Genomic DNA, 25,175 nt, shown 5'->3' with positions numbered 1-25,175 from the left:
TAGCCATCCATTTCCAATGGAAAGGTCAGCTGTCTCTTAGCATCTTCTTTCTATTGATTTTTCCCTCTTCTCAGTTGATTCTCTTCTAGTAACCCTCGCTAAAACCTTAAGCCTTCCTTAATTCCCATCATTACCCAGAAGGCATCTTTCCTCCTCACAGTTCCTTTCTTCCTCAAAGCCCCCTTGCTTTGCACCTTGCACCTTTTTCCACAGCTCTTGTAGCCTCAGTTTCCAGTTGTCCACTTCCTCCAGCCAGCTTCCATTGTCTTAAAGAAGATCTGCCAACTGCACTTGACCTCTGGCCACCACTGCAAGGTTTTAGCTTTACAGATGATGAGATTCCCAAATGTAAACAAAATAACCACAAAGTTTTTCTTTTAGCTTCTTATCTGGGCTGATCTGAACAGTGCCGTTTGCTGCTTGAACTACTGGTCTGAGTTTTATTGGCATGCAGTAGGGGAAAAAAAATATGACCATCTTGTTGAGGGCTGCAATACCTTTTTCCTCTTCATTTTAAAAGGATGGAGAAGAAGGTTTCCCACTGACCTCCTGGCTCCCTCTCATTCTTTTCCTGTCTATCTTTGAACAAGAAACAAGACACTTTTAGTTTTGATCTGAGAACTGTTTTCTTTTGCTCTCACTTCCTATTAGAGTTTGAGGGGTAGAGAGGCAAGCGGTACAAGAGATTGTCTTGGACACCAGAAGTGGAGCAATCATTGTCTTCTACTCCCTTAGAACCACAAAGATCTTGGCAACCAGACTCATTCCCTATTAACATGCTGAGACTGCACTAACTCTAAGAAATTTCTTCTTTCTAGCATATTGATTCTATTTCCCTTCATAGATGTTAGACAGAAATGAGAACAATCTACTTTGGGAAGAGGGGTTGCTGTCAGCATTCGTCATATACCAGGGAAGAGCTGCAGTGGAGACAGGTGAAACCAGGACTCGTCAATCATGAATCAGCAGCTGGGTTTTGTATTCAGCCCCACAAAGGGTCCTCTGTTCGTGATAATACGTCCAGTGTAATAGAATTTGGTGGTGTAGCTGCACGGCATGTCTCTTGTGTCAGAGAGAAGAGTGGAGGACAGGGTGGGTGTTCAGCAGGCCACCCAAGCTTTGTTCTGAACATCCCATGGGGAGCTTCAGGGCACATGACTAGTATTAAAGAAACCTTTACTTGAGATGTTTTTAGGGTGTCTGTACATGAAGACCAGAGCCATCTCTTATACTGTCTTTGTCAGTACTGATGACCTTTGGGTTTACAGAGCCAGTCCCCATGGAAATCTAAAAGGGGACTCACAACTTACCCAGTCTCTGGGTTAGAAAGACTGATGGCCAAAACCATAAATGGTTTGGGATTAGCAGAGCTACGTAACCATCTGTCAGTACTGAGAAACTTGTCCAGATAGTCTCTCATCTGTAGGGCTAATTGTGAGAGGTATTTCCCTTCAGTGAGGTGGACTGAGAGCTGTTCAGCTTTGGCCAGGGAAAGGGGTAGACACTACATCTCTGGGTGCTTTTCAAAATGGGCCAGATTCTCATTGTTCAAGTGTCCATTGGTTTCAGGCATGTGTGAAATGAGGATGATTGGACCAGATGACCTCTCAGCCTATGGATCAGTGATTAACCTCCCATCCTGCACCCTCCATGCCCTCATCTCCCTCCTTCCCACGCCGCACTAGAGTGTGCTAAGCAAGCAAGTGCTTATCAGGATCCAGGAGGCTGCTGATCTTTGTGCGGCATTTTCTGGCTTCCTGCCACAAAGCAGGATTTAGCCTAATACCCAAACATGGGAAGAGATGTGCACTTGAGAACTGCCCTTTCTGCACTGTTTAAGGACTCGAGCATGAGGGAGTGCCATAGCTGGAGGACAGATTGATGCCCCCATGACTCCTGCCACTGCAGAAGTTGGGAAGTGGCTAGCAACAACCTGGGGGTCTCAACATTTCATTACTTCTCACCAATCCCTCTGTGACCTTGTCTCACCTAAGCTGGGTTCATCTATCATATTGGCGTCTTGAGGGTTTTGTCCCCAAAGGAAGTTCCTATACTAAGAAGCAAATAGATAATATTTGCCTGTTAATCCCTGTACAGCAACAAATGATAAAAGGTAAATTTGTGACAGAGGCTTGTTTTGTTACTTTCTGGTCTGGAACATTTCTAGGAAAGAGGTCTTTTATTCTTTTGTTTCAGACCCGCATTTAAAAAACGCAGCACAGCAACTTAAGCATCTGATTACTAAAGTCTTATTATTCTCCTCGTAAGGCTACTTTCTCTGGCCCTTTTGCCCCATTCCCTACAATTATAAATCATTGTAGTTTCAGGGGAGACTTTGTTGTGAGGCCCATGTAGAGCTACCACAGGCTCAAAACCAAGGTGCTCCCCTCATGCACCCATTGAAGTTAACCCTCATCCCTCCTTAACTCTGGGTGTGCTCTGCTCACACCATCTGACCTTTGGAGAAGGAAAACTAAACAGATGAAGTGATCCCAGCCGCAATTGTCTAATCACACCCACATTGTCCTTTTAGTGTTTAAAGTTAAATGGCAAGTTCTGTTTAACCATAAAGTCTATAGGTTGGACAGAAACCATTGGTTATCTTCTGAGAAGGTGAAAACCTCCATGAGAAAGAATAAAGGTGCCACACCTCATTGCTTGATTTAAAGGCAAAATATTGATTAGGTGCAAAGGAGAAAGAGTGGTATTACCATATCTGTGCCCGTTCAGCCAGTGAGGCTGAGTGAGAATAGCAGCCATGAATTTGTTTGAGACTCCTGCCAGCCAGGAGGAGATGATCCAAAGGCCAAGCAGCCACACTCCAGATAACTACGAGAGAAATTCATTAACTTCATTGGTTTCTTTTTTAATAGTCTCCTCAGTTAGAGCAAAGATTTAAGGAGCCTTAACTAATTCCTTACATTTGGAGTTGAGTCCTACAGGAAGGGTGTAGGAGGTTCCTAATGCAGCTGCCACAGGGCAGTCAGTGCTGTGCCTCAAACCTGAACCAGTTCCATGTCTGTAAAAGGCTCATTTGCCCTCAGGACCATAGCTAGGCCATTCTGGAAGAGTACCATTTAGCTACCTGGGCACATTTCTCAGCACCACAACACCTGGAAAATTACTAATAACAAGATTGTGTGTGTGTGTGTGTGTGTGTGTGTGTGTGTGTGTGTGTGTGTGTGTGTGTGTTGAGGACACGTGCTGCTGTCTTTTCCATTCTGGAGGCTGTCCTGTCAGAGGCCTTTCAGATATGTACCCAAGGCACATGAACATGTGTTCTCAGATCCAGGGCTGCTTATCACTTGGTTTGCATAAATGGAGTGGACCCTTAGTTCAGACTCAATCATCCCCCCCTGCCTTCCTCCCTCCCCACCTTCATCCCTCATCAGGATAGTCAGAAAAATAATTATAATTGTACCACTCTAAGTTCATTTTATGAATATTACTGTCTAAACCACATGCTCATTTGTTTTCTCTTTTTTTCCCCTTCTATCAACCCTGGGGGCAGGTAAAGGCAGATGAAGTGAAGTTCATATTTGATAGATTAAAAACTGGGGAAGCAAGAAGGGAAATAAACTCCAGTTTATAGAGTTTCAGCTTCCTGTCATTTTCATAGGCCCTGATGATCATTTGTGAAGAGACTCAGATACAGGTTCCTGGTTGCAATAATAGCAGTTACTATTTAGGAGCTTGCACCATGGCAGGCATTTTATACGTAATCTCTTTTAATCTCCCAAATTATTTGAATGTATGTGTTTGTTCTAAGTTGAGATCTAGAGATATTGTTTTGTAGTGGCATCAGGACTCGAACCCAAGTCTTATTAACTCTAAAGCCCATGTCTTTTATTCTTCCACTGACCTGCTCCTATCTCTGATTAAGTTGCTTCTAAAACATATCAGAGAGTGGCCAAAGAGACTGTGAGGCCATAGTTTACCTTCAGCCCAAACCCTACATACTCAGAAAATATGCCGCTCAGAAAATATTAGCTTGGAAAAAGAGAAACAATCAATTTAATGGTGATTTATATAAGCTAGAAACAAGTTGTGTGCCTGAATGTTCACGATTCCCCTCTGCTCCGCTCCCTCCATCTTAATGCACCTTTTAGGTTTCCTTAACAATAGCAGTTTTAACATTGCTTTTAATTAGATGAATTAAGAATGTTCTCTGATGTTATCACCCCCTCCCGCCCCCCTATCACCTCCAATTCCCCATTGCTGTGAGAGCACTGTGATTTCCATGGTAACAGGACTACCAGCCAAGGCTGATGCTCACTGGTTGGCCTGGTCAGAGGAAAGTTATGGGCAGTCCGTCCTGGTATGGTGGGCTTTATGGGGCTTTCCAGGGAGTTAATTTAAAAGCAATGAAGTTAGTTAGCTAAAAGGCTCTAAGGAGAGCGCATTATTAGAGCCATAGAGTCCCCTAGTATTTCTTAAAAGAGACCTAGCTCTCCCCAAAACTAAGAGAATCCCATCTCTCCTGCTGCCCCAAGTTCTCAGGCATGAGTTAAGAGTCATCCTGTTCGAAAACCAAACACCGCATGTTCTCACTCGTAGGTGGGAACTGAACAATGAGAACACTTGGACACAGGAAGGAGAACATCACACACCGGGGCCTGTTGTGGGGTAGGGGGAGCGGGGAGGGATAGCATTAGAAGATATACCTAATGTGACTGACGAGTTAATGGGTGCAGCACACCAACATGGCACGTGTATACATATGTAACAAACCTGCACGTTGTGCACATGTACCCTAGAACTTAAAGTATAATAATAAAATATATAATAAAATATATATTTTTATATATTTTTATATATAATAAAATATATTTTATATATTTATATATAAATAATAAATATATATAATATATTTATATATAAATAATAAATATATATAATATATTTATATATAAATAATAAATATATATAATATATTTATATATAAATAATAAAATATATATTATATATTTATATATAAATATATATATTATATATATTTATATATAAATAATAAAATAGATAGATAGATATAGAAAAAAAAGAAAAAAAAAGAGTCATCCTGTTCCCAGCCTAACCACCTCCTTTCCTCCTTCTAATTTGTTTCTCCCTGGATTTTGTTATTCTTGGTAACAAATTGTTTCTCCTCCCATTCTCTTTTTTTCCCTCTTTTCCTCTACCTAGAGAGTTTTCAACGTCCTTTATCCCATGCCTGCCGACCAGCGGAGACATGTCAGTATCAACTCTGCCCGTTGGCTGCCTGAGCCAGGGCTTGGCTTGGCCTATGGTACTAACAAAGGAGACCTGGTGATCTGCCGACCAGAGTAAGTGGCTTAAAGTGTGGGGGTTGAGGGATCACTGGGGCCGAGGACTGGGGTAATCAGTATTCACCAACTGGGGTCTTTTAGATGGGAAATGTCAATCCATCTAGAGCCCGCCTCATTCTCAGCGCCACTCCTTAAAGGGCCCTCTTCCCACAGGGGCTGGTAGGATTAGCTCCCCATTTCACATTTCATCCAGAGACTGATTTAGTGATCGTGTTTTCTTGAATCTAAAGGCAGTATTTTTTTTTCTTTGTTTTCCCTTGTTCTCTGGTTTCCTAGTGATACTAAAGTTTCCCTGCAGTCAAAAGCATAGATATCAAAGATTCTTTTTTAAACCCTGCTAGAAAAATTCAACAGGTGGTCTTGGGTTTGAGTAAATGCCATAGACTTTAACTTAAAAAGAATTGGAAATAGGTATTGTTGAAACCCTAATTTGTTAAGCCACTGATCTCTAATAGCTGATCTCTAACTGATCTCTAACAACAATTCTGTCTTGCTTGTTTTCCTTTCTGCTTGGAGCTCTAGCTTATACTAGTGAAAGCAGATTGAAAAGCTCAATTTGGGGCTGGGCACAGTGGCTCATGCCTGTAATCCCAGCACTTTGAGAAGCTGAGGCAGGCAGATCACGAGGTCAGGAGATTGAGACCATCCTGGTCAACGTGGTAAAACCCCGTCTCTACTAAAATACAAAAAATTAGCCGGGCATAGTGGCACGTGCCTGTAGTCCCAGCTACTCAGGAGGCTGAGGCAGGGGAATCGCTTGAACCTGAGAGGCAGAGGTTGCAGTGAGCTGACATCATGCCATTGCACGCCAACCTAGCGACAGAGTGAGACTCTGTCTCAAAAAAAAAAAAGAAAAGCTCAATTTACAGTCAAAGCAATTATTATCTGGTCTTGAAGTAGGGAGTAGGAGGGGATTTGTGTCTGAAGTCCTGATGACACCCCTTCCCCTTCCTCTGGCTTTATGGAGGTCAGAGTTTCTCCAGGCATCCATTCATTAGAGACGCTGGGAGTCAGCCAGGTCTGTCATCAGTTTCCAGCCTCAGCCAGGTGGAGAGTGTGAAGCTCTGCCTCACTGCCGATCAGGCTGATTGCTGCGTGGGACGCTGCAAGGTTCCAGCTGACTAAATGCCACTTCTGCCTCCAGGCTGTCCTCATGTTGACCTCCACTTGGTGCAGAGTCTTTTCCCAGAGTGTTCTGCAGATCACAGAGTGTGGTGTGACAGTTCCAACAGGGTCTCTGGTTATCGGAAGTGTCCATGTTGCCTTTTGATGGGATCCTTGATAGTTTCTCCTAAAGGATGTATTTGGGTCAGCTCATGTGGCCTGGTAGGGAAGTGCTGATTCAGTCCTTATCGGCTGAGTTAGGTCAGTGGCCTAGGAGAAAGGAAACCTGGTTCTTAGGGCAGCTCTTGCATTCCATTTTGAATTTTTTGAGCTCCTCCCAAAGACAGACTACTGTCTAAGCCTAGCCTGGTCAGGCTGCGCTTGGAGCTGCAAGAATGTTTTGTGTTGCAAGCCACTTGCTCCAGAGACCATCTTTCACCATCTCTGGAGCATCCAGAGAGCATTTTCATTATCTCCTTGGGTCTCTCAGTTTCTGCCCTTCTTCTGGCCTGTCCCTAGTCCCAGGATCTGTCCTGAAATACTCCTTTTCCCCAAAGCACATGATGCTGATTGTCTTATCTCTTTTCTTAACAGTTCATAAGAGGAATCTAATAAGCATCTTTTCCAAAACTGGCACAGAATTCTGGACTATGATTCTACTCTTACTTACACTTCAGTTACAGGCCTTTCTTTCCCTGTTTCTCCAAGACCTCTTTCCTCAGCAGTGTTGTTTTGTCTATGGCTTCCACCACTAACTTTTGTCCCAGCCAAATTTCTAGTCCTCTCCCTTGCAAAAATAATCTACACCCAGTTTGTTGTGGCCTCATAAAGGTTTTTATGTCTGAAACCCCAGCCTACCTACTTTGTGTCAGTCACAGTCACCTCAGCCAAACATGAAACTGACTTTGGCTTCTGTTTTCTCTTTTCTCCCCATATGTTGCTCCAGCATCCCAGAGTCTCAGCTGGCCTAAGCCATCTTGGGCTGCCTGGGGAACTCTCTTACCCACCAGGAACTCAAGCCTCTTCCCTGAGTAAGATGGCATTAGCACTGGACACATTGAACAGTGTCCCGTCACAGACCAAGTTGTGTTGGACTAAGAGAAAACTAGTTTAGCCCATCTTTTTTGGTTGCTGTTTCTCCTGACTTCTTGGGTCAGGTTGGCAAATGCCTCAAGCCTTAGGGCCCAAAATGTAAGGGTACCATATAAATTGGACATGGACATGACTTAAGTTCTTCAAAGCTTAGGCAAGGAAGACTGTGTGTGAGCAATATACACCTAAGGAAGTTAAGACTCCTCTGAGGCCTCCTAACAGATGACAGAACTAGAATTCCTCACTTTACTATCCAGAGCCCTTTCCACTCAAAAACCCCTTTAAAATTCTGACGAAAGCAGTGTACAGTCTTCCACAGAAAAATATGCCACAATAACACACACATACTTTTTAAACTCTTTAAGACCTCAGGTAAAGAATGCAGCTTTAGATCGTGTTGAGACATTTCAGCAGGTCAGGCATGGATGCAGGCGGAAATGAGAGAGGATCAGTGAGCGCATTCATGTCTTTTGAGCGGTCTACAGATGAGTGGTCTCCGGTCTCAAATGAGGAGAACAAATAGGGAAGTAGGAGCTCAGGGTTCTTGTGTGTCTCATAGGCAGCTGCCTATCCCTGGGTGATACAGCTCCCTGGCACACCCATTCCCAAGGGCACAGGATCCAGCCAGCCAGCTGGGCCAAGATTGCAGCCCTCCCTCCAAAACAGGTGGCTGTCTGCCTTTGTCCCAGACACAGGCAGCTGCACCCCATTTTGTGCTCTCAATACTGCTCTTGATTTCTCCTCCATTGTCTTCGCCTCAGCACTCTCTCCAAGCACAAAGACAGAGGAACAAGCTCCTTGGGCATCTCTTGGTGGTACTAAAACCCACTTGGCAGTAGACTAAGGCCTTCAAAAATCCTCCATCTCTCCAGGGGAAGGAATTCTTAGGACAGGCAAGAAGACAAACAACTGGCCAGTCAGCCCCTCTACAAAGCCTTCCCGGGGGCTGATAGCGCAGTCATCCTGACCTTCCTGGCACTGAGGCGCTCCCTCCTCCTCTGCTCCCCAACCTGCACTCTGCCCAAGCTGCTGCTGTGCCTCTGGCTGCCTGCCAGCCAGCCAGCACCCCCACTGATAACCATGGGGGGTGTGAAGTGCCAGGTTGATATGAGGGGGTGCTTGCTTCCGGCCTCATAAACCAGCCCTACAAATGTGATAGGGGGAGGTGCTGGCGGGAAGCCCACTGCCTCTCAGAGTCAGCTCAAAGGACAGAATCAGGGGACTCATGGCAGAAGAGAGGTGGGCTGAGACTATGGGGCATCTGGCCCGTTGGCCAACTGTGGGGCTCCTGACAAGGCCCCAGCTCTGTCCCTTCTGTAATCATGGTAATTATAGTCAAGTATCATCACCCAGGGAGGGGAAAGCATGCCTCCGAATCAAAAGGGAGCCAAAATTGCCACGGAAACCACATCTTTCAGGCGAGGCTCTAAGAGCCAGGTGCTGGCTCTTTCCCGCGCTGCAGAGACACCAGGCATCTTTGGTCTGATCCTCTGCAGTCGTGTCACTGATAAATGAAAGAAGAATGTTATCCAAGGGAATGGTCCCAAGAAGTTGGGAAGTTCAGAGCCAGAAGTTCTGTGAAGAGAGCATCGTGACACTGAGGGAGCTCAGGTCTGTTCAGGGAGCCCTGGAAGGTCTCAGCATGAGGAAGTTGTTGAGCCAGGCCCAGAAGCACAGCTTCCAGATGCTGTGGAGGAAGCCAGGTGTGAGGTGGAAGCCCACTGGAAAAGGCTGGCCCTGATTGGACCTCCTAGCCTTCCTCCTCCCTTGGTGTATTTGTGTAGCTCCCAGGAAGAACCCAGAGCAAACAGTGACTCATTCACCCTCACTGAGACCCAAGAAGACACCAGGACATGTTGGGATCATTCTTTAGCTCACAGACAGTCAGTGACACTGGGTATTGAAAGCTAAGAGTTTCAGGCCGGGCATGGTGGCTCATGCCTGTAATCCCAGCACTTTGGGAGGCTGAGGCAGGCAGATCACCTGAGGTCAGGAGTTCGAGACCAGCCTGGCCAACATGGCGAAACCCTGTCTCTACTGAAAATACAAAAATTAGCCAGGCATGGTGGCACACACCTGTAATCCCAGCTACTCGGGAGGCTGAGGCAGGAGAATCACTCGAATCCGGGAGGCTGAGGTTGCCGTGAGCCGAGATCACACCATTGCACTCCAGCCTGGGCAACAAGAATGAAACTCCGTCTCAGAAAAAAATAAAGAAAGAAAGAAAGAAAGCTAAGAGTTTCAGTAGCCAGAGAGGGTGTCTTCAACTTTATTCCTTGGTACAGTGTCTGGAATTGAAACCAAATCCATGAGCTCATTGTAGTCCAGGTCTCTGACCACAGAAAGTAAAGCAAATCCAGGCTTAGAATTAGACCTGTTTGTGGGGAGCAGAAAGGATTGGGATGGGGAGGCATAGTGGAGCAACACATCTGAGACAGGAAGTACGGCCCCTGTTCTGTTGGCAGTGGACCTCTTCAGTCAGTAGCCAAGGTCACAGCCCTGAGCCGATGATGCTCCGTGCTGCTGCCTGGATGGAAAGCATTCGAGGGGACCTTTTGGCCACCAGCATTATGCTGACAGTCCCAGCTCAGACAGAAGGCCTTCTTGTGGCCTCTCTTCTGAGGTAGGAAGGAAGGTTCCGGGTCAGGAAGTACATGGTTTGTTGTAGGTCTGATGTGAACAGTTTGTTGTCACTAACCAGCCCTGGCTAGCAAGAATTCCAGAAGAGGGATTTGGCAGGGACCCATGTGGTACTGCAACCTGTCAATACATCTTGACAAGTTTGTAAATCGGTCTTCCTGGCAGCCAGCTTCACATAGTATCTAACACAGACAGGATTTGCTCACCAAAAACAGAGATGAGTTTGTTTTTGGAGGCCTCTGCTGTTACTTCTGGCCATTTACCTCTTGCATAATGTAAGGTAGCCTTTTCTCATCTTTGCCCTCCAATGCCCATCTGGTTCTCAGACAATCCCCAAACCCCACAAAAATGGCTGTTTAGAAGAGGAAGGATAAACAGTTGGCCCTTGGTGTCTGCAGGTTCCACATTCATGGAGTCAACAAACCATAAATCAAAAACATTTTGGGGAAAAAAAAAACAGTGAAAATTAACAATACAATTAGTCTGGGAATGGTGGTTCACACCTATAATCCCAGTACTTTGGGAGGCTGAGGTAGGCAGATTTTTTAGCCCAGAAATTTGAGACCAGCTTAGGCAACATGGTGAAACCCTGTCTCTACAAAACAAAAAACAAAAAAAATTAGCCAGGCGTGGTGAGGCATGCCTGTAGTACCAGCTACTCGGGAGGCTGAGGTAGGAGAATCACCGGAGCCCAGGGAAGTCAGGGCTGTAGTGAGCCATGATCACACCACTGCACTTCAGACTGGGCAACAGAGTGAGATGCAATACAGTATAATAACTATTTGCATAATTTACATTGTATTAGTGCAAGTAATCTAGAGATGATTTTAAGTATACAAAAGGATATGGATAGTTTGTGTATTAGGGACTTGAGCAACCATAGATTTTGGTATCCACAGGGGGTCTTGGAACCAATTCCCCAAAGATACCAAGGGACAACTGTACTGCTTTTTAAAGAGGTGGCCTTTGGAATTACACCAACTCCACAGCCTGACAGGCCCCTTAAAAGGAGCTGGGAGAGGTTTACTACAGGGCAGTGAAAAGAAGAGCACTTTTGTTTGGCTGTGGCTCTTTCCCTTCAAAGAAGCAAGTAGTATTCCCTCAGGTGAAGCCTAATCATAGTTACCCTCTAAAGACAGATTTGGGCCGGGCATGGTGGTTCACGCCTGTAATCCCAACACTTTGGGAGGCCGAGGTGGGAAGATCATTTTAGCCCAGGAGTTCAAGACCAGTCTGGGCAACATAGTGAGACCCCCCCTGAAACAATAAAAAAATAAAAAATAATTTAAAAAGACAGATTTGGGCTGGGCGCAGTGGTTCATGCCTGTAATCCTAGCACTTTGGGAGGCCAAGGTGGGCAGATCACTTGAGGTCAGGAGTTCGAGACCAGCCTGGCCAACATGGTGAAACCCTATCTCTACTAAAAATACAAAAATTAGCCGGGCGTGGTGGCACACATCTGTAATCTCAGCTGCTCAGGAGGCTGAGGCAGGAGAATCGCTTGAACCCAGGAGGCAGAGGTTGCAATGAGCTGAGATCATGCCACTGTACTCCAGCCTGGACATCAGAGTGAGACTCCATCTCAGAAAAAAAGGCAGATTTGGAGGCTCAGTGCCTGGTTTTGTTGCCTTTTACCTGAGGCAGCACAGCCTCCTGGGACCTCCTGGGACACAGTCCCTCGTCATCCAGGCCCTGCCTGGTTGTCCTAGCCAACACCCATGTTTAGGAAGGAAGCACCTCCCAGCATCCTATAATCCACTCACTTGGGGATGTTTGCTCTTTATGGAGGTAACTTCTGTTGTTAAAGGAGGGTGACCTAGGCCTCTAGGTTAAATAGCTGACTTTTGGTGAAGTTTGTCTTCCTCCGCTCAGGCCGCCCCAGGGGCGAGAGCCTGCACTGTCTTTGTTTTCTGAGGCCTCTGCTTTTCTTTTTTTTTTTTTTTTTTTTTTTGAGACAGAGTCTTGCACTGTCACCCAGGCTGGAGTACAGTGGCGTGATCTCAGCTCACTGCAACCTCTGTCTCCTGGTTCAAGTGATTCTCTTGCCTCAGTCTCCTGAGTAGCTGGGACTACAGGCACATGCCACCACGGCCAGCTAATTTTTGTATTTTTAGTAGAGACAGGGTTTCACAATGTTGGCCAGGATGGTCTTGATCTTGTGACCTCGTGATCTGCCCGCCTCAGCCTCCCAAAGTGCTGGGATTACAGGCGTGAGCCACTGGTGCCCGGCCAAGGCCTCTGCTTTTCAAGACTAGGCATGCCCATTGGGCAGGGCTGTCCATGGCTCTGTATCTCTCCAGTGGGCCTCACTCCAGCCTCACATTTGCCATCTTAGTTCCTTTCTCTGTGTCTGAAGAATACTCAGGACCCACTGCCTGTATCTGTTGTTGCTATTTTTTTAGCTGTCTCTTAGCTCCGAGGAGGAGCCAGTTAGGCTTGTCAGGGGGAAGGGAGAAGCTAAACCCACCATTCCAGGCATTTAGGCTATTAGAGATTTGTCTGAGTTGATCCAGCACTGAGCATCCTGATGAGGCAGCAGCTCTGGTCTTGGTTTCAGCTCAGCCCCAGGAGAGAGAAAGGATGGGCAGCCACAGTCCACAAAGCCAGGAGTTTCAGGAGCTCTTATCCTTCCCTCTCTAATGCCTTTCACCTTCTTCTTTACCCTTCCCAACTGATTTTTAGGGCCTTAAACTCTGGTGTTGAGTACTACTGGGACCAGCTGAACGAGACGGTCTTCACTGTCCATTCCAACAGCAGGAACAGCGAGCGGCCTGGGTATGTTTGGGAAGTAGGCAGGGAGCAGCTGGCTGGAGGCCCATCCCTTCCTCCTGCTTTTGATGGGCTCTTAAGCAGCGCCCTCTAGGGCTCTGGGTCCCTCCTCAACCAGAGCAGCACCTCCTTGATCTTTTGTGTACAGTTTCATTTGAGAAAAGTGTTGTGTGGCTAAGAAAGAACAAAAGCTCTGCTCTCAGAGTCTTGCTGTAGAACCACCCCCTGGCCCTCTCCCATCCTGGCCATGGTGCCTGGGCACACTTGGGGTGAGGAGAGAAGATAGGATCTGGAGAAGGATGCTGCCCCATGGAGTCTGCTCCATGGCCCAGGCTCTTCCAGATGACCAGGACCTCAGGGACCAAGCTGCCCAGGGCCCAGGATTTGTCAATCCTCTTGAGGCACCCATTAGTAGAAATCTGGTACTGATCCTTTCATCACTTAATTCACTAATGAAGACTGGAACAAAGCGCTGGGTTGTTGATAAACCCAAAGCAATTGCTACTTCCCCTAGGAATTGCTGAGCATAGCTGGAGGAATAGTCCCAGAAGCAGCTAGAAATGTGAGTGTCTGGTGATAGTCTCAAAAGCCCTGGGCTGCCTCTGCTGCCAGCTCCAGGTATTCCAAGGCAGTGCCTGGGAGATGCCCAAGGAAGGGGGATGCTAGCATTGGCCAGAACCTTCCTTGTAGGACAGCCTGTGCTCCCTACCTGCAAGGGTCTGTTTTCAGAAGGCCCTGGAAAGAGGATCCCAGAACAGCCTCATAAGAGTTCCAGTCCTGGATGGGTGCAGTGGCTCACGCCTGTAATCCCAGCACTTTGGGAGGCTGAGGCGGGCGGATCACGAGGTCAGGAGATGGAGACCATCCTGGCCAACATGGTGAAACCCCTCTCTACTAAAAATACAAAAATTAGCCGAGCATGGTGGTGTATGCCTGTAATCCCAGCTACTCGGGAGGCTGAGGCAGGAGAATCGCTTGAATCCTGGAGGCGGAGGTTGCAGTGAGCTGAGATTGCGCCACTACACTCCAGCCTGGGTGACAGGGCGAGACTGTCTCACCAAAAAAAAAAAAGAGTTCCAGCTCTTTCCTTCCAAAGTGGAGTTCTCAGTTCACTTGCAGATTCAAGAATTCAAAGTGGAATCTTATGAGCATACAGTTGGAAGGAAGGTAAAGCTAAAGAGAGAAAGGACCTTCTTCTAGTGCTCACTCTTTATCCCATGATCTCAGCTACTGGCCTCCTGAATTTCATTAGTCTTTTCAGATCAGCCATCTCTACAGCTCCTTCCCACTCCCCGACAGGGGTCTGTTGTTGAAGGGCATGACTGAGTGAGCCAGGGTTGCAAGATTGGATGTTTCTGTGGCCTTTCATTGTTTTAGGGTATAGACTAACCTTGGGGGAGAATGGACACAGACAAGTTAACCACCATCAAGAGGTAGTTGCAGGAGCACAGGGCTTCTCTTAGCCTGCAGGGCCTGGCCCACACTGCCCTGAGGATTGGCACAGAGCCAGCAGAGAGCTGTGAGGGGCGCTATCCCAAGCCCCATCTGACTTCAGTCTGCCTTTCTCTCCCTAGAACCAGCAGAGCCACATGGAGGACAGACAGAGATATGGGGCTGATGAATGCCATTGGGCTTCAGCCCCGGAACCCTGCCACCTCAGTGACATCTCAGGGCACCCAGACTCTGGCCCTTCAGCTGCAGAATGCCGAAACACAGACTGAGAGGGAGGTGCCGGAGCCAGGGACAGCCGCCTCAGGTCCTGGTGAAGGTAGGAGCCATGTGGCGCTGGAGGGGGTGGGAGAGGGACCCTAAGACCGAGTGAGTGCCACTTCCCACTCAGGATGCATACCCCCTCCCATGTCTGGGTGATGTCCACCTGGTGGCATTAAGAGCCTCCTCAGCAGCGACATGGTTTCCCTGAGCTGGGTCACTCTTGCAGCTCGCCTCAACTCCCACCAAGTACACTGATGTCCCTCTCCTCTAAAATGTGAGGACCCTGTCTCTTTTTCCAAAGAGAGCACAGAAAGCCTGGATTGAAAGGGCTAAAGGGAGACTCCCTCCTGCAAGCTGCCATTCCAGAGAAGTACACCCCAGGCCTTAGCTTCTGGGGCCAAACCACAGCCCAGCCTAGCTTGTCGTCCCCCTACCAGTGTGGCAGATTTGGGACTGCCCCATGGGAGGACCTCTCACACTCCTGTCACACCTGGGGCTCGTTAACATTTTGGCTGCAGCCTGGCATATCATCATCCCCTTCCTCTCACCTATTTCAGGTGTGGCTCTGCCACACTCGGCCCTGACTCTCTGTGCCAGCCTCACACTTTTAAAAACCAATTAGCACTTCCCAGCAGCAGAGTTCGAGCCACTTAGGAGTCTGTCAGCAGCTGTGTTAAACAGGCTGTTCTCACTCAGTTGCTATCCTCACCCCCTACCTGCAGCCCCCTTGCTGATCCTAGCTCCAAACAAAGCAGCCTCCAAACAGACACATTTTCTAAGTCTGTGTTGAGCCATTTGCCCAGAAGAGACCATGGGAGGAAAAGCCATGGTGCATGTCAGGCAAAGAATAACAAACATGCCTATCACCCCAGGGAACGGCTTTCTACACCGCAGTCCCCAACAGGGTATTGCGTGGTCGCTCGCGATGCCATGAACTGAGAATTTTCAAAGTGAAGTCCCTCTTTGGTCTGTAGCACAGCCCACCTCCTGCATTTGTGCTTGGTGGAAGCTCCTCGCTGGGGCCATGACCATAAGGTGGTGCTGGCTGGAGCAGCCAACCTCCGCTGTGAGCCTCTGGGAGGAGGTGGTGGAAGGCTCCTTCTGCCATCTTCAGGCCCTTTTTTGCAGGTTTCTGTGGACTCTGAGCTGCTCTGGAGTCCATTAGGCCTTTTCCAGGAAGCCTGAGGGCCAGGCAAAAGGGAACCACCACGGGCTTCTCAATGGAGCCCCCGGGCCAGCCCTCTCAGTAGGAGGAAGACCTCTCAGAGCTCCCAGTAAACCCTGACAGCGAGAGGGATTTGGAGAAGTGGGCCATTCTCTTAGGCAGCCCCTTCTTTTTATTTATTTTTATTTATTTATTTATTTATTTATTTGTTTGTTTATTTATTTATTTATTTTTGAGACAGAGTCTCACTCTGTCACCTAAGCTGGAGTGCAGTGGCGTGATCTCAGCTCACTGCAGCCTCTGCGATCTCAGCTCACTGCAACCACCGCTTCCCGAGTTCAAGTGATTCTCCTGCCTCAGCCTCCCAAGTAGCTGGGATTACAGGCATGTGCCACCACTCCCGGCTAATTTCTGTATTTTTAGTAGAGACAGGGTTTCACCATGTTGTCCAGGCTGGTCTCGAACTCCTGACCTCGTGATCCGCCTACCTCGGCCTCCCAAAGTGCTGGGATTAAAGGCGTGAGCCACCGTGCCTGGCCTGTTTTTTTATTTTTTGAGATGGAGTCTCACTCTGTCGCCGAGGCTGGAGTGCAGTGGTGCAATCTCAGCTTACTGCAACCTCTGCCTCCCAGGTTCAAGTGATTCTGTCTGCCTCAGCCTCCCGAGTAGCTGGGATTACAGGCTCCTGCCACCACTCCCAACTAATTTTTGTATTTTTTAGTGGAGACGGGGTTTCGCCATGTTGGCCAGGCTGGTCTTGAACTCCTGACCTCAAGTGATACGCCCACCTCAGCCTCCCAAAGTGCTGGGATTACAGGCATGAGCCACCATACCTAGCCAGCCCCTTATGTGTGTTTGTAGTATGTATATATGTATGTGCAAATAGCAGTCACTGGAAGAGAGTGTTGTTTGTTTTGTTTTGTTTTTGAGATGGGGTCTCACTATGTTGCCCTTGCTGGCCTTGAACTCCTGGGATCAAGTGATCCTCCCACCTTGGCCTCCCAAAGTGCTGGAGTTACAGGTGTGAGCCACCACACCCGGCCCTTTTTTTTTTTTTTTTTTTAATTTAACGATAGAGTCTCAGCCGGGTGTGGTGGCTCACGCCTGTAATTCTAGCAACTTTGGGAGGCCGAGGTGGGCAGATCACTTGAGATCAGGAGTTCAAGACCAGCTGGCCAACATGGTGAAACGCTGTCTCTACCAAAAATACAAAAATTAGCCGGGCATGGTGGTGGGCACCTGTAATCCCAGCTACTGAGGTGGCTGAGGCAGGAGAATCACTTGAACCTGGGAGGCAGAGGTTGCAATGAGCCAAAATCACACCACTGCACTCCAGCCTGGGCAACAAAGCAAGACTCTGTCTCAAAAATAATAATAATAATAAAATAAATAAATAAAGACAGAATCTCAGCTGGGCATGGTAGCTCACACCTGTAGTCCCAGCACTTTAGGAGGCCAAGGCAGGAGGATCTGTTGAGTCCTGGAGTTCAAGACCAGCCTGGGCAACACAGCAAAACCTTGTCTCTACTAAATATACAAAAAATTAGCCGAGCATGGTGGCACGCATCTGTAGTCCCAGCTACTCTGGAGGCTGGAGGCAGGAAGATTGCTTGAGCCTGGAAGGTGGCGACTGCAGTGAGCTGTGATATGCCACTGCACTCCAGCCTGGAAGACAGAGTGAGACCCTGTCTCAAATATAAATAAATAAATGAAATCAAGATAGAGTCTCACTCTGTCACTCAGGCTGGAGTACAGTGGCACCATCATGGCTCACTGCAGTCCTGAACTCCTAGGCTCAAGCGATCTTCCTGCCTCAGCCTACTGACTAGCTGGGACTACAGGTGTGCGCCACCATGCCCGGCTATTTTTTTTAATCATTATTTTTTTTTAGAGATAGGGTCTCACCGTGTTGCCCGGGCTGGTCTTGAACTCCTAGCTTCAAGCAAGCCTCCCTTCTTGGCCTCCCAAAGTGCTGGAATTACAGGCATGAAGCACTGCACCCGGCTGGGCAGCCCTTTCTGATTTGATTTCACTGAGCTTTTACCATGTGTCAGCCACTTGGTAAAAGTGGTGAAGACAAGTAGGCCTCTCTATCCTTCCATGAGGAGCTCGCAGTCTAGAGAGGGAGATGGGCACCTAAACTGATAATTGTTTTAGTGTGATGAGGACCTCTGGAGCATAGAGGAGGAGGGGCTGTGCCCAGCCTGTGGGGCTCAGGGGAGACTCCTGGAGGAGGTGGCCCTGAGCCTAGTCTTCAAGGATGAATAGGAGTCAGGTGAAGTAGGGTGGTGGGGAAGCATTCCTGGAGACATGTCTCAGCACATGAAATGGCACCAAGTTCAAAGACATGTTACTGCATAAAGGACCACTAATTTGTGTTCATGGCATGTCCGGTGCATGTGGAGAACTGACACTGGATGAGTGGGGAGGGCAAGTTACTGGGACTGGGCTGGGAGTGAGGCCTTCAGCCTGAAGATGACATGCTGGGGCTCTGGGAGCAGGAGCTGCCACCTTCAGAAGTATGTCTGCTGGTGTTTCACCTCCCAGAGAATTCTCTGCTGTTTTCTTGGTTAGCATGCAGCCCATTTCTGGCTGCATGGTGGGGCAGAGGGAAGGAGCTCTTTTCCCTGGTTTTAGGAGGCAGGACCTGGTTCCTCACCCCACTATCCCCTCCTCCTGTAAAGTAGAGCAGGCGGTAGAGGACGGCCCCAGCTAAGCTGAGGCTCTGGTCAGCGGGAGCAGCAGGCAGAGTGAGACCGGGCAGCTGGCTGCTTCTGCCTGCCTGCCTGCCTGCATCCCTGCATGCTCTGCGTATACCCTGTACCCACAGCTGTTCCACACACCATACCCCTTTCAGAAACCAGTCAGGGCAGGGGAGGTGTGGGTCAGAGGGTATGGGCACTTGATGGATGGGTGTCATTCTCCAGCCTTGTCCCTCCTAGGGCAAGGAGCCTTGCTCTGAGGCACTCATACCACTATTGTGCTGTCAGACTCTTCAGGGGAGCCCAGGGATCAGGGCTCTCTTTGGGCCCAGATTTCCCCATGCAGAGGCAGCTGGCAGGTTTTGTATTGACAAAGCCAGAGCTGCAAGAGCATGGATAGCGAAACCCTCTGGTCAGGGAGTTCAGCTCTTCTGGGCTGGGCTAGAAGGGAGATCCCACCTATACTCACACCTGCTACAGGCACCAAGATTTATTTATTTTGTTTTTATTTTTTGAGACAAGATCTCGCTCTTCCATCCAGGCTGGAGTACAGTGACACGAACACGGCTCACTGCAGCCTCGACCTCCTGGGCTCAAAGGATCCTCCCACCTCAGCCTCCTGGCACACGCCACCACACCTGGCTAATTTTGTTTATTTTGTTTGTTTGTTGTAGAAATAGGGTTTCACCATGTTGCCCAGGCTGGTCTCAAACTCCTGGGCTCCAGTGATCCTCCCACCTTGGCCTCCCAAAGTACTGGGATTATAGGCGCGAGCCGCCACACGCAGCCACACAGATTTATTAATGTGGGAAGCCTGCTCTGCTTGTGGTAATTGCTGTTCTGTGCCCTGCCCCTCCCCACTCCCCTTGGCCCTTTTCTGTCAGTTAGCACCAAAGGGCTCCTAGGCTACTTCTCATTTTCTTGTTCTATAAAAATGTGGTTGAAATCCATTCAGCTCTTTCCAGGCCTTCCAGGAGGAGCCCTCCACAGGGGTATTTGCACGCGTCAGCTTTTTTGCATGTTCAACTTTAACAAGAGTTTGACTTCTCCCAGAATTTGACTCTACAGCAAGCTTTCCTACCCTGCTGGCCAAGAGCATAGCTCGAAAAGGGAGGGAAGCATTTCCTGGGCTCACCATTGGCTTCCAGCACTGATGACAGTGCCTCCCTAGCTTGCAGTGGGCATTCAGGGCAAGCATGGAATTAATGAGTTTAGCTGAGCTGAGGCAAGGCCCTGCCTCTGAGCATGGCTGTGCCCCACTATTTGGAGAGCACCATGGCTGTGCCCCTGACCCGTAGCAAAGGTCATCTGAGCCTCTGTTTTGTCTGGTGAAGATGGTCGGTAGACCAGCAGCAGTAGCCTGGGCCCTGGGCCAGGAAAAAGCAAATGTGAAGAGGGAGGGGCTGGAAGACCAGTACTCCCAGAGGTCAGGAAGGGCAGCTCCTCCTGTGACTCTCTGAGCCTCAGTTCCCTCTTCGGCTCTTCTGGCAATGAAACCTCTAGAATTAAATATGGTTGTAGGGCATGGTGGGAACTTGTTGATCCTACCCTGGCCTCTGCTTCTAGAGTGTACCTTAGGACTTGCCAAGGAAGAGACCTCATGTGAACTCTAAATCAATTTCCTATTTTCAAAGACAAAAACAGATGCTTTTGCTACAGAGGAGGAGACTGCAGAATTAACCCCCTGTCTGCCACTGTGCCTGGATCCCTCACTGTGACTGCCATTTCCTTCTAGCCCTGGTATTTTTTCTCTTGAAGAATGTGCCAGCTGCCCTCAGTTGCTCTTAGCCTTGGCTTAGAGTTCCCAGGAGGGAAGCATAGCTCATAGTTCTGTAGGCTGAAGCTGTCCACACCCAGCCCTGGGGGAGCCATTTGTTTGTACATTTTAAAATCTTCCATTCATTCTTTTTTGAGCACTTACTTTGTGTCTGGTATTGTGTTCGGCACCATGAATTCAAGGGCACTGTGGAGGGAATTACATTGAGATGAATCCATTGTGTCTCTTCCCTCAAAGAGCAAGTCCAGAGAGAACTAGACATGTAAGTGCTTCTCCAGTGGCTCACACCTGTAATCCCAGCACTTTGGGAGGCTGAGGCAGGCAGATCACAAGGTCAGGAGTTCGAGACCAGCCTGGCCAATGTGGTGAAACCCCATCTCTACTAAAAATACAAAAAAAAATTAGCTAAGCGTGGTGGTGCACACATGTAATCCCAGCTACTCAGGAGGCTGAGGCAGGAGAATTGCTTGAACCTGGGAGGCAGAGGTTGTAGTGAGCTGAGATCTCGCCACCGCACTCCAGCCTGGGCAACAGAGCGAGACTCTGTCTCAAAAAAATAAAATAAAATAAATGCTTCTCCCACAATGGGCAGTTACAAGACCAGTTTTCCAAGCATCCTTAAGTCTGGAGCACCTGTGAGGAGCCTGGGAGCCCTTTTATTCATCCATACATGTATTCGACAAATACACGCCCAGTGTAAACCCACGTGTTAGACTTGACTGAAAAGAGAATACAGCTGAGTCCAAGACCTTCAGGAACTTATAGGCCAGAAGAGAGATGCCACAGCTACGGGGAGGTGTGAAGCACTGTGAGGTCCCAGAGAAGGAGCAGCCCCTTCTAGCTGGGGGACCAGAGAGAAGTGGGTGGCAGAGGAGATGGGACGAGAGCACGGCACAGTGTGCACAGTGTATGCCCATCTGTGCAGGCAGGGAGCAGGGCTGCCGGGTACCTGCAGGAATGTGGGGGACAGGGCAGGAAGGTCTGCAGCGTGATAAGGGTCTGGCCAGAGAGCCCTCAAATGTCAAGCTAAGGAGTTTTGACTACTGTGAGGGCTTTTGCAGCTGCTGGGTTTTGAACAGGGTGCAGACTTAACCAGAGCTCAAGTCAGCAGAGCTGAATTAGGATGGTAATAGCAACAGTGTGGAGACTAGACGGAAGGGGAGGAGACTGGAAGCAAGAAGCCCAGTTAGGACACAGTCATAGCCATAGAGAGGGGTGGCCAGGCCTGGAGCCATAGGCAAGCAAGCAGTGGGCTCAGACTTGAGTGCCAGCAGCAGGGCCTCCCCCAGAGCCTGGGAAAGCCCATCCGGGTCTCTCTGGGGGCTTGGCTGCAGCAGCGCCCATAGGGCCCCAAGGCAGCCTGTTCTGCCCCTGGTAATCTACTTGAGAAGAGCTGAGCTGGGTGCGGTGGCTCACGCCTGTAATCCCAGAACTTTGGGAGGTCCAAGTGGGTGGATCACAAGGTCAGGAGTCTGATACCAGCCTGGCCAGCATGATGAAACACTGTCTCTACTAAAAATACAAAAATTAGCCGGGTATGGTGGCACATGCCTGTAGTCCCAGCTACTCGGGAGGCTGAGGCAGGAGAATTGCATGAACCCGGGAAGTGGAGGTTGCAGTGAGCTGAGATCATGTCACTGCACTCCAGTCTGGGCGACAGAGCGAGACTCTGTCTCAAAAGGAAAAGAGCTGAGAGTTCACCTGGCACAGTGCACTCCAATGCCAGCAGGCCTCAGGCCAGCCACAGCACGCCCCAGACCATGCTGTGAGGGCTTCAGTGCACAGAGTTCTTAGAAAGCATTGGGGCTACAGTGAGCACAGGGAGGGCCCCAGGGGGCCTCCCCAGGCGGCCCTTGGCTCCCAGGGTAGAATCTCTGTGGGAACCAAGGCCGTAGGTTGACTTTTTTCTTCTTACCCTCTGCCCCACTGTTAGAAGGCTTTAAAACCTGAAGATGGGGTTGACCCAGTACTCTGAGAGCCCTTCAGGTTTCCTCTCCTTCTGCCCTGGGAGCTGGAGCTGGGTGTCCCAGGAGGAAGTGGGGAAGGGCAGCCACCTTGAGGGATGGAGGGCAGTGCTTTATCAGGGGATGTCCAGAAAAGCAAGAGAGGACATAATGCTGAGGAAGATCGTCTAAGACTGGGGCTGGGCGCAGTGACTCACCCATGTAATCCCAGCACTTTGGGAGGCCAAGGCAGGAGGATTGCTTGAGCCCAGGAGTTCAAGACCAGCCTGGGCAACGTGGCGAAACCGTCTCGGCAAAAAGTACAAAAAATTAGCCAGGTGTGGTGGTGCGTGCCTGTACTCCCTACTACTCAGGAGGCTGAGGTGGGTGGATCACTTGCACCCGAGAGGCTAAGCTACAGTGAGCCATGTTTGTACCATTGCACTCCAGTTTAGGTGACATAGTGAGACCTGGTCTCAAAAAAAAAAAAAAAAAAACTAGAAAGAACTAGAAGCATGAGGCTGCCAAGTACTAACAAGAAGGGTGAGAGATCTCTTGGGGCCTTAGATGCCACCAAGCTGTGAAACTGGCTGGCCTGGAAATCCAACTCTAATGAGGCAGGCAGAGAAGGGGATGGATGGGGTTAGGGGAGCAAAGAAAGTCTCATAAAAATAGCTGCTGGCAAGTACCCCAAAAGGAAAGAAAACTCACCATCAAAACCCCCAAAACTGCAAAATCCCAAACAGTAGCGGATGGAGACAAATCGGCAGTTCAGTGGAGCTATCCCTCGCAGCCTGAGAGCCTTGATCATAGTTGCCCACGGTCTTGGCCTGGTTCTCACCCTACCAAGAGCTGAGCAGAAAGCTGGAAGGGAGGTCCCACAGCGATAGAGCTCCACTGCTGCAGACCCCAAGTTAATCACAACAGGCACCGTTGACCAAGTGCCTGGGCTGTGCGTTAGCTCCTTTTCTCTCTCCAGCACCGTGCAAGGTAGATGTTAGGGATTTTTTTCAAGGTCATCCAGCAAGCAAGTGACAGAGCTGAGATTTGAGCCGAAGTCTTTTCTGTTCCCACACAAGGGAATGCTCAGGCCTTTCTGGAGAGGGAGTGGTGGACAGATCCTTCTCTCCCTCCCTAGACCTGGGTCCTTTGCTGGTCAGTTGACTCTTTTCCGGGAAATATGGCATCAGGCATTGAGCCCCAGGAGAACAATAACTGGGGAATAGCTTGTGAAGACTGGGGGGTAAAGGGAAAGAAGAGAAGGAAACAGCCCTTCCAAGGAACAGTTAAAACTCTCAGCTTCTGACCAGGCACGGTGGCTCACGCCTGTAATCCCAACACTTTGGGAGGCCTAGGTGGGCGGATCACCTGAAGTCAGGAGGTTGAGAGCAGCCTGGCCAACATGGTGGAACCCCATCTCTACTAAAAATGCAAAAAATTAGCCAGGTGTGGTGGGAGCCTGTAATCCCAGCTACTCAGGAGGCTGAGGCAGGAGAATCGCTTGAACCCGGGAGGTGGAGGTTGCAGTGAGCCAAGATTGTGCCACTGCACTTCAGCCTGAGTGACAAGAGCAAAACTCCATCTCAAAAAACAAATAAAGGCTGGGCACGGTGGCTCAGGCCTGTAATCCCAGCCCTTTGGGAGGCTGAGGCAGGCAGATTACCTGAGGTCAGGAGTTCGAGACTGGCCTGGCTAACATGGCAAAACCCCGTCTCTACTAAAAATACAAAAATTAGCTGGGTGTGGTGGCGGGCACCTGTAATCCCAGCTACTCAGAGGCTGAGGCGGAAGAATGGCTTGAACCCAGGAAGTGGAGGTTGCAGTGAGCTGAGATCGCATCATTGTACTCCAGCCTGGGCGACAAGAACAAAACTCCATTTCAAAAAAATAAATAAATATGGCCAGGCGTGGTGGCTCACGCCTGTAATCTTAGCACTTTGGGAGGCCAAGGAGGGTGGATCACCTGAGGTCAGGAGTTCGAAACCAGCCTGGCCAACATGGGGAAACACCATCTGTACTAAAAATACAAAAATGAGCCAGGTATGATGGTGCATGCCTGTAATCCCAGCTACTTGGGAGGCTGAGGCAGGATAATTGCTTGAACCCGGGAGGCGGAGGTTGCAGTGAGCCAAGATCACGCCACTGCACTCCAGCTTGGGCGACAGAGCAAGACTCTGTCTCAAAAATAAATAAAATAGGCCAGGCGCAGTGGCTCACACCTGTAATCCCAACACTTTGGGAGGCTGAGGTGGGCAGATCACGAGGTCAGGAGATCAAGAACATCCTGGTTAACATGGTGAAACCCTGTCTCTACTAAAAATATAAAAATTAGCTGGGTGTGGTGGCGGGCACCTGTAGTTACTCAGGAGGCCGAGGCAGGAGAATGGTGTGAACGCAGGAGGTAGAGCTTGCAGTGAGCCGAGATAGCACCACTGCACTCCAGCCTGGGTGAAAGAGTGAGACTCCATCAATCAATCAATCAATCAATACAAAAATAACTCTCAGCTTCCTCAGGGGCTTTGAGGAGGTAACACAAGACTACGCTGAAGGAAGACAGCATTGTAATGAAGCAGAGCAGACTGTTTCCCTTTGGGCCACACCCATAGGGTACCTACTCTCTTTGCAGAGAAAGGGTGGCATACCCCAGCTCAGCCCTAGGTCTGCTGAGTTTCCACAACAGGGAGCAGGCAGACAAAACCAGCTGTCTGAACCTGCCTCCTCGCATGCTAAGCTGCCACTGGTGCTGAGAGAACTCATTGAGGCCAACCTGCTGCCTTCTGGGCCAGTGCTGCCTCTTAACTGGCCATCCTAGGCCTCAGTTTCCCCACCAGTAAAACAGAAGTATGGATTGTGAACATTTTGGGGGTTTTGTCTGGCTTTCAAGACTCGGATTGGTTTTCACAGTGATGGAGCGAGTCTTTCTCTATCCTGCGTTTAGTCAAGAAT

The 25,175-nt window shown here is 49.0% G+C and overlaps 1 protein-coding gene across 24 annotated transcripts in view; it reads left to right on the top strand.

The window, feature by feature from the left end:
* Positions 1 to 25,175, top strand: part of AMBRA1 (autophagy and beclin 1 regulator 1) — a 205,014-nt gene that overhangs the window by 178,219 nt on the left and 1,620 nt on the right. For 19 of the 24 annotated variants that reach the window (XM_055354792.2, XM_019037126.3, XM_019037124.3 and 16 more), the window contains 3 exons: positions 5,182 to 5,321; positions 12,843 to 12,935; positions 14,504 to 14,697. In XM_055354792.2, coding sequence (XP_055210767.1) covers positions 5,182 to 5,321; positions 12,843 to 12,935; positions 14,504 to 14,697 — 427 coding nt within the window. The remainder of the gene's footprint in view (positions 1 to 5,181; positions 5,322 to 12,842; positions 12,936 to 14,503; positions 14,698 to 25,175) is intronic. The other 5 variants (XM_055354805.2, XM_055354803.2, XM_055354802.2 and 2 more) reach the window with 1 other exon arrangement.

Source organism: Gorilla gorilla, chromosome 9, assembly GCF_029281585.2.
Source record: "Gorilla gorilla gorilla isolate KB3781 chromosome 9, NHGRI_mGorGor1-v2.1_pri, whole genome shotgun sequence".
In the NCBI taxonomy this organism is placed as follows: Eukaryota; Metazoa; Chordata; class Mammalia; order Primates; family Hominidae; genus Gorilla; species Gorilla gorilla.
The sequence above is the reverse complement of the archived record's forward strand: the minus strand, read 5'-3'. Positions and strand labels throughout refer to the sequence as shown.